Source organism: Neofelis nebulosa, chromosome 2 (assembly GCF_028018385.1).
Source record: "Neofelis nebulosa isolate mNeoNeb1 chromosome 2, mNeoNeb1.pri, whole genome shotgun sequence".
Taxonomy (NCBI): domain Eukaryota; kingdom Metazoa; phylum Chordata; class Mammalia; order Carnivora; family Felidae; genus Neofelis; species Neofelis nebulosa.
The window spans coordinates 38,005,462-38,021,210 of NC_080783.1; the positions used below are offsets into that span (position 1 = coordinate 38,005,462).

Below are 15,749 nucleotides of genomic sequence, written 5' to 3' on the forward strand. Positions count from 1 at the left end.
CACTCATCTTGATTTTGTTTTTAATTATTACAGCCAGAAATAAGGTAAGGCAGTTTTTCAAACAGTTGTCCCGGGCATGGTCATACAATACCATCCATATAATGAAACTTGGTTTGAAACTTGGTTTCCATTTTAGTCATTCACCAACTCCCCTGTAAAATGGAGGCTATGCGTGTATACAGAAAGTGATTTTATAAATATAGAAAGCTGTTCTGATTTATGTTTGTTTTTTGCAAACGGAGTATGAGAATTTTAGTTTTGGCCTCTCCCATTTCATGGATGGTTTTTGCCCTTGAAGTTAATTGACTTTCTTTGATGATCAATTAGAATATGAAAATGCACACCATGATGAAGCAATTAATATAACAATAGTGCCTGCATCCGAAAATAACTTTAACCATTAGTTTTATTCTACTTTGCCAACTAGCAACTCTTCCCAAGCAATTGAGACCACTTCCTCATGCATCTTGGCCTGCTCAGAGTTTTCTGATATCTTTGCAAGCATGCTTTTAAAAAGCACTGTTAGAGAAAGTCAAAGACTATGTATACCTTACTGTTAAGAGCTCTGGAGTCAGGCTGCCTCAATTTCTTTATAGAAAGGGAGTTGTTGTGAGAAGTAGCTAAAAGATAAGGCACTGTGCCTGCCACAGAATAAATTCTGGATTAATTTAGCTGCTATTGGCTGACCTTTTGATCTAAGTTAGTGCTGAAGCTGTACCCACTCGTGTAACACACTGCACACATGCACATTGGCTTTCTGGTTGTAATGAGATGTGCTCAATCTCGTGAGCCTAGCAGAGACCCATCAACCATGGTCAGCACAATCTTTTTATGAACAAGCCAGGAGCACTTCCTAATTCATCGTCTCATCCTTCCTCATTGCCACCGCCACCCTCCTATTTTCTCACCAGCTCCTTAACTAACAATCACCCTGATTTTCTTGCAGTGTAAAAATTTTAAGAACAAGAGTTGTTGAAGATATGGTCAGAGACCTATTTGCTATCTGCTACCCAATGCTACCTTTAAACAACCGCTGGTTCCCATCCCGACCTGATTAGATCAAGTGTCTATTTCTAGCCCTTTTAAATTCTAAATCCAAAATGCTACCTACTTAATTTAATTAACAATCTTTATTTTTTTTAATTTTATTTTTATATATTTTTAAATTTACCTCAAATTAGCATATAGTGCAACAGTGAATTCAGGAGTAGATTCCTTAATGCCCCTTACCCATTTAGCCCACTTCCCCTCCTACAACCCCTCCAGTAACCCTCTGTTTATTCTCCATATTTATGAGTCTCTTCTGTTTTGTCCCCCTCCCTGTTTTTATGTTATTTTTGTTTCCCTTCCCTTATGTTCATCTGTTTTGTCTCTTAAAGTCCTCATATGAGTGAAGTCATATGATTTTTGTCTTTCTCTGACTAATTTCACTTAGCGTAATACCCTCCAGTTCCAACCACATGGTTGCAAATGGCAAGATTTCATTCTTTTAGATTGCCGAGTAATACTCCGTTGTATATATATACCACATCTTCTTTATCCATTCATCCGTCGATGGACATTTGGATATACATATACATATATTAATGGGTATATAAAAGTATATTAAAAGAATAAAAGCTTGCATGAGAATAATAAACACCAAATTATTATAGTACCTATTTCGGGAGAACTGGATTAGGGAAGACTACATAGTAAGCCTCAACTACATCCATCTCTCATTTTCTGGAAAAACAAATCTGAAGGAAACATGGCACAAGGTCAACATTTAATAAAGCTGAGTGGTGGGTAATTTTATTATTCTCCATGTTTGTCTGTATGCCTGAAATACATGAGTAATAAAAAAATGTTTAGGAATCTTTTCAATAAGTAAATTAATAAATAAATAATCTTTCTTCTTTCTGAATGCCTATCCCCAGAAAACAAGTTGTATACAATATTCAATGTTTTCGATGATGAATCAACCTGCTGGACCTATCAGGAAGGCATCCTGTCAATGAAAGTAACAAGAAAAGGATCTGTCATTAGTACACTTGATGCCGATTGGCTGGAGTTAACTACATTTTATTATAAACAAGGCTTGTCTTTAATTGATTCTTTTGTATGCTGGGAAACATCTAAAGGTATGTTTTATATTATAATATATTGATACCTAAAAAATTTGACCTGTATCAGAGTTGGTGGAAATGTTTTTGCCTCTCAAGATCTATGGCTAAAAGGACAGGAATTATTCATTATTATTCATTATAAAATTCATTAGGAATTAGATTCCAATTATTACACAGCTATGCAGCTTTAATTTAAAAGTTTAGGGGCTCCTGGGTGGCTCAGTCGGTTAAGCGTCAGACCTCAGCTCAAGTCATGACCTCACAGTTTGTGAATTCGAGCCCTGTGTTGGGCTCTGTGCTGACAGCCTGAAGCCTGCTTCTGATTCTGTGTCTCCCTCTCTCTGCCCCTCCCGTACTCATGCTCTGTCTCTCTCTCTCTCTCTCAAAAATAAACATTAAAAATTTTTTAATAAATAAATAAAAGCTTAATCATAGTGTGTGGTAGAATTATAATGTAATGTTTGCTGTCGGGTTGTAACTATCAGGTATAGACAAACCACTGTGTGATTGACTAGTAGGATTTTCCAAATAAGATGTATTATAACAGTCCAGTTAAAAGGATTATAGTGGCATTTGATAGTTACTCTCCAAACTTATTACACTATCCCAGATTTGGACACTATCTAACCATGTACTCCAATCTATATCTGACTCTAAAATTTGTATAGAAAAATAATCTTTGGTTTAGAAAATGATATTTACTCTATTTTTTCTGCCTTCCCTTTATCTTTCAACTTTCCCTAGTCTTCCTCTTTTAGTTACGATGGGATATGTAATCACTCATGTCTATCACAAAAACAAACAAAACTTTCCAAAAGTTACTTTCTAGGGAAAGTGTTTTAAAAAAGAAATTGGTGCTGGAGCACCTGGGTAGCTCAGTTGGTTAAGCCTCCAACTCTTGATTTCATCTCAGGTAATGATCTCACAACTGAGCTCTGCATCAGGCTCTGCCCTGGGCATGGAGATGGCTTAAGATTCTTTCTCTCTCTCCCTCAGTCCCTTCCCCACCCACGTGCACATGCACATACACACGCTGTCCCTCTCTCTCTCTCTCAAAAAAATAAAAATAAAAAAGAGATCAGTGCTAAAAGAAAAACTCATAGTTAGGAGACTTGAAAATTGCATTAGGAAGGATGAAGGCTATGAAAACCAAGATTAACTAACTCAATGAGGCTAGAGGAAAGAACAAAAAAAGCAAATGAGATATCAGTATTCTTTACTATCATTAAGTCAGCCTATTACATCAGGGATACCTTAACTAATAGAACTAAAGACTTTGGATGATTATTTAAAATTATCAAGAGTCATGGGGTGCCTGGGTGGCTCAGTCGGTTGAGCGTCCGACTTCGGCTCAGGTCATGATCTCGCGGTTCGTGAGTTCAAGCCCCGCGTCAGGCTCTGTGCTGACAGCTCGGCGCCTGGAGCCTGCTTCGGATTCTGTGTCTCCCCCTCTCTCTCTGCCCCTCCCCCACTCATGCTCTGTCTCTCTCTCTCTCCTTCAAAAATAAATAAAATTATCAAGAGTCATGGTCCAATAAGTTCTTTTAACTAGCAACCAAGAGTAAGGATCTAGCCTATTGAACTACTCAGAAATATGGCCCATAGCACACAGCCCATAGCAGGTGCTCAATAGATAGTTCTTAGTATTTTGGTTATTGGAAACTTCCTCCAAGGTGGTCTTTTACGGAAACAGCAAAATCTTTTTTCTTTAAGTTTATTTATTTTCAGTATATGTGCTGCCGAAGCAAGCACAAGTTTATTTATTTTCAGAAAGAGACAGAGAGAGTGCATGCATATGCACAAACAGGGGAGGGGGAGAGAAGGGAAGAAAGGGGGAGAAAGAGAGAGAGAGAGAGAGAGAGAGAGAGAATCCCAAGCAGTCTCCATGCTCAGCACAGAGCTCGACTCCAGGCTTGATGCCACGAACTGTGAGATCATGACATGAGTGAAACCGAGAGGCAGATGCTCAACCAACTGAGCCACCCAGGCACCCATAAGATTTTTATTTTTAAGTAATCTCTACACCCAACATGGGGCTCAAACTTACACCCCAAGATCAAGAGTCTCATGCCCTTACTGACTGAGCCATCCAGGTGCCCCAGAAACAGCAAAATCTAAGAAGAGCATGGACTTTAGGATGAGATAGACCAGGGTTTGAATCCTATGTTCTCTACTTATTAGCTGGGTGATCTGGGGAAGTTAGGTGAGCTCACTGAGCCACAGTTTCCTATAAGGGGAGTAAAAATACTCCCTACTTTACTGCTATAAAAATTTGATAAGATGCAGTATGTACAAAATGACTCCCACAGTGCCTTACCCACTGTCAGAGCTTATTTTCTGGAGTTAGTTTTCTTTCCTGCAACTTGTGTGCAGCTACAGTACTTTTAGTATGGATCAGCTACTTGGAGGTCAGTTTATGCTTCATATATTTCTTTCTCTCTTCTCTTCCTTCCAAAAAGTCTAGTTGGAGACATTTCAAAATTTGGTTTGTTACTAACTGCTGAAGGAAAAACGAGAAATACTCTTTTCAGAATCTCGTTCAGGCATCCCTGCCTTGGGCCTTGCCTGATGAAAATAAAATTAGCCACAGCAGTTGCCAGCCAGAGACTCTGTAGAGCTTTTGTTCATAAAGCCTCAGAAGCTATTTAGAGAGCTCAGGGGAGAATCTCTCCCTCTCAGCAGCTCTGGAATGTCTCATTAGACATTTTACATTGCAGGCCATGCCAAGCCCCTAATGAGCCACCACGGTCTGTGGGGCCTGGCAATTGGGTGTGTCTCTTGGGACTTCCCTAGGAGTACACAGGGAAGCTGCAGAGGGGAAATTGTGACCCATGCCTGTGTCACTGTGAGAAGCAAGTCGGAGGAAGCAGGGCTGAATTGGTTGCTTTGTTCTGGGACATTTGATGCCTGACAGCTAAAGCACATAGGGGACAATGCGTATTTTGTTTTGTCTTGCTTCCATCCTCTTCCAAAATATTGTCAGAAGTCCGCTCACCATGAGAAATAAAAGCACAAAACCAGACATTGCACAGACATTTAAATACCTTACTCCACAAATCTCATAAAATATCTTCCTCTAGAAAGAGGGAGAGGGGGAACAAAACTTTTAACAAGTTTTCTCCTTTGGTGGGGTCACGGTGGAGAGGTTATAAGGACTGTGAAATTCCTCTTCAGTGCCCTTTCCCACGCACTCTCAAAGCCTTCTGCTTCGAAAAGCCCCACAGGAGAGGTACCCAGCGGGCCGTCTTGCTGTTCTTGCAGCCTGAGGGTTCCCACTGCAATGGTTTCCTGTATCTGACATTCTCCAGCATTGTTGGGTCCTCACCAAACCGGTCCTCTGCTGGAATCACTGCACACGCACAGAGGCTTGCACTATAGGGCAAAGAACTCCCAACTGGTCCCAATTGAGCCAACAAAGATAAAACACTTTATTTTACCAGAATGTGTAGAATCCAGTGGGCAGTTGGCATGGGTTGAGATGAGCAGCTTTGCCAGCTGATATAAAACACACACACAGACACAGACACAGACACAGACACATATACACCCATGAGTCCCCGTACTCTACTAGCCTACAAATGCCCCCATTATCCTCAGAGAATAGTCTCTTCCCACCTTTAGTTCACCCACATCTTAAGGCTACATTTTGACTTTTTATGAATTTTTAGACTTAAGTTCATTTCGAACTCTTCACCCCTATAAAAATGCTTATGTGGAGGGGCACCTGGGTGGCTCAGTCGGTTGAGCGGCCGACTTCAGCTCAGGTCACGATCTCACGGTCCGTGGGTTTGAGCCCCGCGTCGGGCTCTGGGCTGATGGCTCAGAGCCTGGAGCCTGCTTCGGATTCTGTGTCTCCCTCTCTCTCTGCCCCTCCCCTGTTCATGCTCTGTCTCTCTCTCTCTGTCTCAAAAATAAAATTTTTTTTTAAATAAAAAATTAAAAAAATGCTTATGTGGAGCTGACAGGCAAGGTGTATCAGAATGAGGAGTGAGGTAGAGTACTGACAAAGAAAATGTATTTATTCACCACAAATATGTGTATGCCAGGCCCTATGCCAGGCACTGGATTTACAATGATGAGCAAAATGGACATCTTCCCTACTCTCAAAAAGCTGGCCCTGCGGCATCAGGCAGTCAGGCGGTAACGGGTACAGAAACATATGTATCTAATTTCAAACTGGAGAAAAGTGTTGTGACATTACCTAACACCATATTGTAAGGAGGGATCAGGAGGTCCCGCCTGACAAGGCACCAATCACACTGAGACTGGAAAGCCAGCATTCTAGAGCCACAGGCAGACCGTTCTAGGCAGAGGAAACACCCCCAGATGTACAAAAACCCTAGGGCAGGAAAGAGGAACAGGGAAAAGGTCTGTGTGCTGGAGCCAGGTATGAAGAGAGAATGGCTCCATACAAGGTAGAAGTGGTAAGCAGCAGCCAATCTTATAAATAATGCAACAAGAGCTAACATGTATTTGTACTTACTATACACCAGCATTGTTCTAAGCACTTTAAATTTATTAACTCACTTAATCCCACAGCAACCCTGTGGGGTTAGTATGATTATTCCCTTTTTGTAGATGAGGAAGCTGAGGCACAGAAATATTTTAAAATGTGCCCATTTTCGTGCAATTAGAAAGTGGGGCAGGGGGCACCTAGGTGGAGTGTGTGCTCCTAAGCAAAAACTTTAAACATCCTGCCAGGATTTTTATTCCAAGTCATTCACTGAAGATTTAAAAAGGGAGTTATGGAGGTGCCTGGGTAGCTCAGTCAGTTAAGCGTCTGACTTGGGCTCAGGTTATGATCTCACGTTTCATGAGTCTGAGCCCTGTGTCAGGCTCTGGGCTAACAGCTCAGAGCCTGGAGCCTGCTTCAGATTCTGTGTCTCCCTCTCTCTCTGCCCCTCCCCCACTTAGGCTCACTTTCTCGCTCTCTCTTTCAAAAATAAACATTTTTAAAAGTTAAATAAATAGATAAATAAATAATAAAAGAGGGAGTTATGACCTGATATGCATTCTTAAAATAACTTCTTCGGCCTCATTTTGGGAAGTGGATTAGAGAGGGTAAGAGTGGAAGCGTTTTGGGGGGGGGGGGGTGGTTGCTGTCAAGAGGCTGAGACTTGTTTTGGAGACAGAATGTTCATGAATGAGGTACAAAATGGGAGACTCCATATGTGCCCTCCAGGCCTACCTCTAGGCAGTTTGATGCCAAAAATGACACATGGACCAAAAATACTAAAATGGAATGTTACCTTTCCTCACATTTACATGAATGCTACTGTCATATATAGCTGAAATGAATGTGTCAGAGCACATGGCCAGACAAGTAAGCCACTCCCTGAGAATTTGTTAAGCTTGTGCTTCTTAAACCAGGGCCCAAGTACCCTGAGGGTATGCAGCCTTGTGCTAGGGAGTACACAGGTTCAAAGGATAGAATGTCAATATTACTTAATATGGGGAGTTGGAGAACTTTACTTTTTTACATAATATATTTGAAAGGAATGCAAATATTGCATGGATTTTAAGATATAAACATTAAGACGTTAAAGAAACCTTATTCTTGCCACAAATCAATTCAAACTGTACTTGGAGACCATCCTTCAAGGGTACAGATATACTTTCCTTTGCTACTGATGGTATTTGGCTAAAAAAATTAAGAAGCAGTGGGTCAGGTCAATGCTTTTCATTTTCATATTATGCACACATAGAAAATGATAAGATAATAAGGCACATGGGTACAAGAAGATAAAGCTTCTCTGAGCAGGAGGGGGCATCCCATATCTTGGCACTTCTGGAAGGGGTTCTCAGAACACCAATGGGCCAAGACATACTGGGTGGGAAACTCTGGAATATGTACTGTTAAGAAGTGACTCAGTTCTATAGGTGCCTGGGTGGCTCAGTAGGTTAAGTGTCAGACTTTGGCTCAGGTCATGATCTCATGGTTCATGGGTTTGAGCCCTGTGTTAGGCTCTGCTGACAGCTCAGCTGTGGATTCTGTGTCTTCCTCTCTCTGTGTCCCTCTTCTGCTCACACTCTTTCTCTGTCTCAAAAATAAATAAAAATGTTTAAAAATTTTTTTTAAAAAAGTGACTCAGTTCGGGAACAGTTATTAAGTAACCGTTTACAATTATCAACTCATCCATTACCTGGAAGATTTAACACACCAAGCACCCAAACAGCCACTCCCCATGGGACCTTCCCTGACACCCGGCCTCGCCTCCACTTCTGTTAGGGAGAATTTTTCAGGAGATATTAAATACTTTCTCCTGTGTAAGCTTCATTCATCTGTGGCTCTGGGGACTGGCACGGGAGCTAAGAAGGTCGGCCAGGACCTTGGGAGCTCTAAAGTGAGAAGGGAGGGACATAAGTATAATACACGTATAGAAAAGTGCATTAATCTTATGCATACAGCTGAATAAAAACAAACATTCAAGATATAGAGCATCTCTTTATATATCAGTTATAGCTCAATAAAGCTGGGGAGGAAAGAATTCAGAGGTGGGGAAAAAGGTACAGAACATTTCCCACATCCCAGAGGCCACCTCATGACCCTCCCCAGTCAATATCCTCCCACCCAGAGAAAGAATTATTCTAACGTCCATCCCCATAGATTAATTTTGCCTGTTTTTGAACTTCACATATGTTGAAGTATACAGTATTTACTCTTTTGTGTCTGGCTTCTTTTCTCAACATAGTTTCTGAAATTCATCCATGTTGCTACATAGCAGTGAGTCTTACTTTTTTATTCTTGTGTGGCATTTTTTGAGTGTACCATGGTTTCAGTCTTTTAAACCAAAAGAAATTTAGAAGTACTAGGGTACCCCAATATTGAGAATAAGAAAACAGACACAGAGCCACAAAACCACATTGTAATCCCAAAGTAAATAAGAAGCAGATTATAATTAACTACATAATTATCACAGTATATAATTATTTCTAAAATTCATACCCCCTTTCTAAAAAAGGACTTGGGACATACATATTTTTAAAGACAGTTTTGTGAAGCTGTAAACTTATGATAAAAAGATTTACTTCCACTGGTCACTTTGGTATGACAGTGGACAAGTACATTTAAAGGAAGTGGAACATACACTGTAATTAGAAAACTAACTCTAACTAGTAAATTAAACTTTACTGGGTTTGAGGGAACCAATCTGAACAAGGTAAATTCTTCACGGTATTCTGCCCTAATTGTAAATGATGTAAATAATAATGATGATGATTTTCTCCTAAAGCTTATAGCCTGTTAATAAAAATCAAAACCAAAAATTACATTGAAATTATGTTTGGCTTCTTTATCTTTAAGCTTAATAGATCACTTGAAAATGTTGTAGGCTATAATTTAGATAAATGTTCAGCAGAGACTTTGATGCGACATTATACTGTATAAAAACCAAACTGTTTAGCCAGCACGTGACCATGGGAAAATTGTCTCCTATTGCAAAATAGGAGACAAAAGAACGTCCATAAAATCAGTTTAGTTTTCGCCAGCTGGTTATTGTCAACTATTCAAGAAAATGTCAGAGAGGCCCTCCCTTAAAACTTCCTTCCCAGCAGGAATTCTTTTGACAATGACTTCTGTTTAGGATTTTCCTGTTACCATTCTTTCATTATTTTTTTAAAAGCATCATTGAGGTAAAGAATTGTTTCGTGTTTATATTTTTTTGAAGTAATCTTACCTCACATTAGTTTGAATATCACACCTATATTTTCAAGAATATACATTTTTATGTTTTCTCTCCTAGTGGTGCATAATGTGCATAAACATATAGGTCAGAAACCAAAATTTGATTTCAGGGTGAAGGTCAGTTCCCAGTGCTTTTTAGACTTAGGAAATCCACTTGTTTCTCACTGTATGATATTATTTTATCTTGTTTTTGTGTTTGTAGTTTTCATATTTACAGTTTGATTTTAATTCAGTGAAGTACAAAATTGTCTTGACCTTCCCCAAAAAACCCTGTAACAATAACAACTCTCAAAGAGGAGGATGTTATTGATTCAGCCAAAACAAGTGCTGATTAATTTATATGCTTTTCTTTCAGCTTCCTAAAAGGGTTATCTAAGGATTTAGATGATTTTAGGAGACACTCAGTATTTGCCACTCTTCTTAATTGCATCCTTTTCCTCACAGGGGACCATTTGCCTAAATCTTTGGAAGGATTCTTTATCTATGAAGAAGAAGGTTCTGGAGTTCCAGGTTCCAGTAGGAAAGGAAATGATGCCATCGTAGTAGAACAATGGACTGTTATTGAGGTAAACTGCAGTTTTCTGACAGTTTAGCTTTACTTTTCTATTTAGTTTTACATGTTAAAGATCTTCATTGCCTAATACCTGCAGTATCCTTCAAACACGTTTGTGCAGAGTTCAGAATTTTATCACAAATGCGTAAACAAACTGTATAGATTTGTGAAAAGGTGATTTCCTTTACTCCATGTTCAACTCCGTGATAAGATAGTACAATAATTACCTGTACCTAAACAGCAGTAGATTCCCAAGGATTTGGCATTATAATCCTGAATAAAGTTCCCAGGCACTGAGACTCTCTTTACACATGCCATGACAACTGGTTGAAACTGAAAAAAAACTCAGTCAATAACTACTATTTTATCTCCAAGAAACCAATGTGACTGACTTTTATTTATTTATTTATTTATTTATTTTACCTTGTGAATTGACTTTCAAAGGCAAAAATATCCAAAAGGTGTTCTCTCTCTCACCAGGCCAAATATGTACACACAGCATTGTCCTTCCTAATCAGAGATGACATTGCTGCTGATGTTGTGCACTCTGAATTCAGATGTCACCGAATGGACTGCCCTTGAGGTGTACAGACTGAATTCAGGTATATTGTGTTGTGTGTATGAGGCCCTCACTGACAGGCTGTTTCATAGACACATGTGCCTTTCTGGCCTTATAAAGGCATACAGAGAGGCATAGCTCATTTTCAAATAAACTAGAAATCCCAATGAGGGGGGAGAAAAGGATTTGGGGGGAGAGGTAAAGCTCCTAGTAAAAATCAATTCCACATGAATAAAAAGCAGGGAAACAACTCAGCATCTAAGCCCCACTCGCCTTTTACTTCCTGATCTTCACTTCCTACTCTTATCCTCACTTCCCAACCCCTGGCCCAGTGTTTCTAACCAGTATGGTCTGTAAACTACTTGGATCCACATCACTAGGGAGCTTTTCTAAACGCAGATCCCCTAGCCCCATACCTTAAAGTCTGATGCCTGAACAAGATTGAGGGAACATAAAGGAAGGCAGGCCCAAACTCTGGAGAACCAGATGGAAACCTCTCTCCACTCTGATCCCCAGTGTCTCTACTTTGGTTTAATGGTTAGAACGCAGCAAGTAGCAGAAAATGAAGCCCACGAAGACTGCAGCTGATGAAACTGTACTTAATGGAGCATGAACTCCCTTTATTGTAACACCCATCACCCTTTATTGTAATCACTTGTGTTGCTGGTCATCTTGCCATTAAGGCTATGAGCTCTTATGCTTATTCATGCAGGGCTGTGAAATCAAAACGGATTATGGCCCTCTGCTGCACACTCTGGCTGAGTTTGGATGGCTCCTGACAAGCGTGTTGCCTACACCTATACTGCGACATGACAGGTAATGCCAGAGTAGCCTTACAAACTCTCATTTAACTCAAAATATAGTTCATTTGTTAGATAACTCAATTCAGCAAATGCTTATTTAATGCCTACAAAAAGCATTTCACTGAACTTCTAATCTGATTTCATGGACCTTGGAGATCAGCTAATCTAATCCCCTCAAGTTATAGATGTACAAACTATAACATCTCCTCCCCAAGGGCATGCAAGCAGAGCCAGGCAGGGGCGCAAGACCCACTCCCAGCTCAGGGCAGCTCAAAATGCCTGGAGTCAAGGGGCGCCTGGGTGGTTCAGTCGGTTGAGCATCCAAACCTGGATTTCGGCTCAGGTCATGATCTCACAGTCGGTGAATTCGAGCCCCACATCAGGCTCTCTGCTGAGTGTGGAGCCTTCTTGGAGTTCTGTCTCTCCCTCCCTCTGCCCCTCCCCAGCTCGTGCTGTCTTTCTCTGAAAGTAAATAAATAAGCTTAAAAAAAAAAATGTCTAGGGGCGCCTGGGTGGCTTGATCGGTTGAGCGTCCGACTTCAGCTCAGGTCATGATCTCACGGTCCGTGAGTTCGAGCCCCGCGTCGGGCTCTGTGCTGACAGCTCAGAACCTGGAGCCTGTTTCAGATTCTGTGTCTCCCTCTCTCTCTGCCCCTCCCCTGTTCATGCTCTGTCTCTCTCTGTCTCAAAAATAAATAAACGTTAAAAAAATTTAAAAAAAAAAAATGTCTACAGTGAAGACTGAGTTGATGTAACTCTGCAAACAGAACAACTCAGGCCCCTCTGTAGACCTCTTGTCCTCCCCCTCCGCACTGTGCGCGCAAACCAAGGGAGGCAGGAGCCCAGGCACTGCTGCCTTCACCTCTCCCCTCTGGTAAGGTGGCTGAGCTCTCCCCTGGAGCACGAACTCATTAGCTGTTTCCACTAAAATAAACTGCCTACATTAGAACCAAAGTGCCATCATTTCACAAATACCAACCTTTCCTTTTCTCCTTTAGTCAATCGTACTTTTTTTTTTAGAGACAGAACGAGAGAAACCAATTAAGTCTTCTGTGTAAAGAGCTTTGCTGTCCCCTGGACACAGAGATGTTCCCTCTACCTTCTTTGGCTTCCAGAAAATGATCGAGTGCCAACGTGGTCCTGCCTGGGCCAGTGACTACCTGCCAAGGACAGCACAGTACCACGTGGCCTTACCCTTTAGCAGCGTCAACTGCGGTTCAACACTCTTGAGTAATTGTCAGGTGTAGCTGAAGGAGGCAGCTCCTCCTTTCTCAGTCTCACCCACCCTCCTGCCTCCTCTGGTTTTCCCAGTTTTGCAACCTACCCCTGTCCAGTATCCCAACTTCCCCCCACACTGTAAAAACATTTGATTGGCATGGCTTTATATTAAAGCTGCATCTTCTTCAGGTGGGAAGAGAGACAAAGACTGATACAGAGTAAAGATACTCAAGCTTTAAAAGGAGGGGTTAGAAATAAGCAATTAATCTGCTTTTCTTCTCCGGGATCTATTGGTAACTGTACTCAAGTTGTGAATGACAACATCCTGAAGCATTAGTTCCCAACTGTTTAAATCTGTGACATAGCTGTCAGGTCACAATACAGTGGTAATTCGCAAGATTTGGTCTTTAAACGAAGCAATATGAAACACCTGGGGAGCCTATGCACCTACAAATGCCGGAGGGCCACCCCAGTGGAACAGTCAGAAGCTCTGAGGGTGAAACCATGAATCTGCACTTTCACAAGCCTCTGAAACTCGTTAACATTAGAAGAATTGTGCAGGAGGTAGTGAGAAAGGAACTCCTCTTCCCTGCCTTTCTACCCCTCATAGCCATGCCCAAGCATTGGCCTATCCCACTCCCCACTCTCCCTCAGAATAACTTGTGTATTTGGCCTTCTCATCTCTTTTTTATGGTTCTCATTGGTGTGTAATTTAGGATATCATCTGGCCCATTACAGTTAGCTCTTCCTAAGAGTACTCTTGAGTTCTGAACCTTTCGTGTTCCTTTTTCCCCAGTGAAAAATATATTCATCATTCCTCCCTCCCATTCACTCAGGGATTCTACTCTCGTGAGCCTAAATTTTTCTTGGGATGCCTGACTGGCTCCATTGGTAGAGTATGTGACTCTTAATCTCAGGGCTGCGAGTTCAAGCCCCACACTGGGCATGGAGCTTATTTAAAATTAAAATGCAAAAAAAAAAATAGTTTTGTCTTGAAGTATGAGTGACTGCTTGGGCACTGATTAGATAGCAAGTCTGCTGGGCTGGGTGCTGAGCCAGAAAACACAAGCTGAAGCTCCTTCAGCATCTCCTGCTTCTGGTTGGTTTAGGATTGAGGACAGGATTGAGACCGAGTATAATGTGAAGGGGGAGGGTTGTGGAAACCGGAGCCACACTTGACTGGACCACCTTGTCCTGCATGTCAGACTGTATGAAGTCACAGGCTTCCCTGGTGAGGAGAGGGCTCACTGGAACAAGGAGTAGCTGTACATTGTCTTTGAAGCAGAGATAACACCACTGCCTCTCCACTGTTCTAGATTCTCCTGTACCCCTGTTCCCCTTGAGGTGCTGTGGGGTCACAGTAGGCCTTTCACACCCTCCTTGTGAAGGCTTATCTTCATGTGTAATTAAAATAACAAAAGGGCTAGTTGCTGGACTGCTCATAAAGCGACTATTTCGAACAGCAAAAAAAAATGGACACAGTATAGATGTCTGTCACTAGGAATGGTGTGTGTTAAGGCTAAAAAGCTACATAGCAAATTCTAGTGAATGATTAGCTCTGGGACTACGGGTAGGGGACAGGGAAAGCGGGCGTTTCTGCTTTGTCTTTATACATTTTCTGCTATTTGACTTGTTCGAACAGCGACTATTTCGAACAGCAAAAAAAAATGGACACAGTATAGATGTCTGTCACTAGGAATGGTGTGTGTTAAGGCTAAAAAGCTACATAGCAAATTCTAGTGAATGATTAGCTCTGGGACTACGGGTAGGGGACAGGGAAAGCGGGCGTTTCTGCTTTGTCTTTATACATTTTCTGCTATTTGACTTTCTACAAGGAATATTCTGTGATTTAAAAAAAAAAACAAACTAATTTTAAAGAGTAAAAAAATCAATCAATTACTAAAAAGATGTGACAGCTGTATCTGCCGTGAAGGAGCCTGTGTCTGGTTAAGCTTAAATTTAGTATATAACCAGGCTTGCACTTGCGTTATGGCAGGTCAAACTTACATACCTGAGCACGTATAGGTTGTACAGCAGCGTTAAAAAGAGGAGTAAAGACTGTCGAAGCTAGACGGAATCTTCACCTGAGTGAAGTTTAAAATGAGTTTAAAAAGCAGCATCACCATTTAGCAGGTCTCCATTTAGAATCTGCTGTTTACCCTGGATGGGAGATAGTACAGGGGCACCTGGGTGGCTCTGTCAGTTAAGTGTCTGACTCTTGATTTCAGCTCAGGTCATGATCTTATGATTCATGGGGTCAAGCCCCATGTCCAGCTCTGTGCTGCCCATGTCCGACTCTGTGCTGCCAATGTCTGGCTCTGTGCTGGCAGTATGGAGCCTGCTTGGGATTTGCTCTCTCCCTCTGTCTCTGCCCCACCTGGTTGATTTGGGACTGAAGACAGGATTGAGACCAAAGGTGGTAAAGAAGAGGTCTAGAGTATGTGTGCGCACATGCACACTCCCTCTCTAAAAATAAATAAATAGATAAATAAATGAAAATAGTAGAAAAATACTTTTTAGCAGTAATCACCCGTTTGCAACAAGGCACACTAGAACAAACAGTGTCTACTGTTCTTTTGTACTCAGGAATATTGTGCAATATTGATGTTTATTTTAATCCTTTATGTCTTATAACTTGTGTTCTTCCAAGTGCCTGCAAGGTAGATGCTATAGGCTGAAAGTCAAGGTTCATTGTTACTATCCAGTAACAAAGATGGTTGATAAAACCGGTTTATCCTCTGCCTTCTTGTTCTTGTCCAAATGTGCTATCTCTGTCAGTCACATGCTTGTCTTAGCTGCTGTAGTACACACAAAGATAGTACTC

At 41.2% G+C, this 15,749-nt stretch overlaps 1 protein-coding gene across 3 annotated transcripts in view; it reads left to right on the forward strand.

The window, feature by feature from the left end:
- The window catches only part of RFTN2 (raftlin family member 2), a 68,202-nt gene that overhangs the window by 27,808 nt on the left and 24,645 nt on the right, over positions 1–15,749 (forward strand). For all 3 annotated transcript variants that reach the window (XM_058710190.1, XM_058710182.1, XM_058710197.1), the window contains 3 exons: positions 1,920–2,123; positions 10,237–10,358; positions 11,617–11,720. In XM_058710190.1, the coding sequence (XP_058566173.1) occupies positions 1,920–2,123; positions 10,237–10,358; positions 11,617–11,720 (430 nt within the window). The remainder of the gene's footprint in view (positions 1–1,919; positions 2,124–10,236; positions 10,359–11,616; positions 11,721–15,749) is intronic.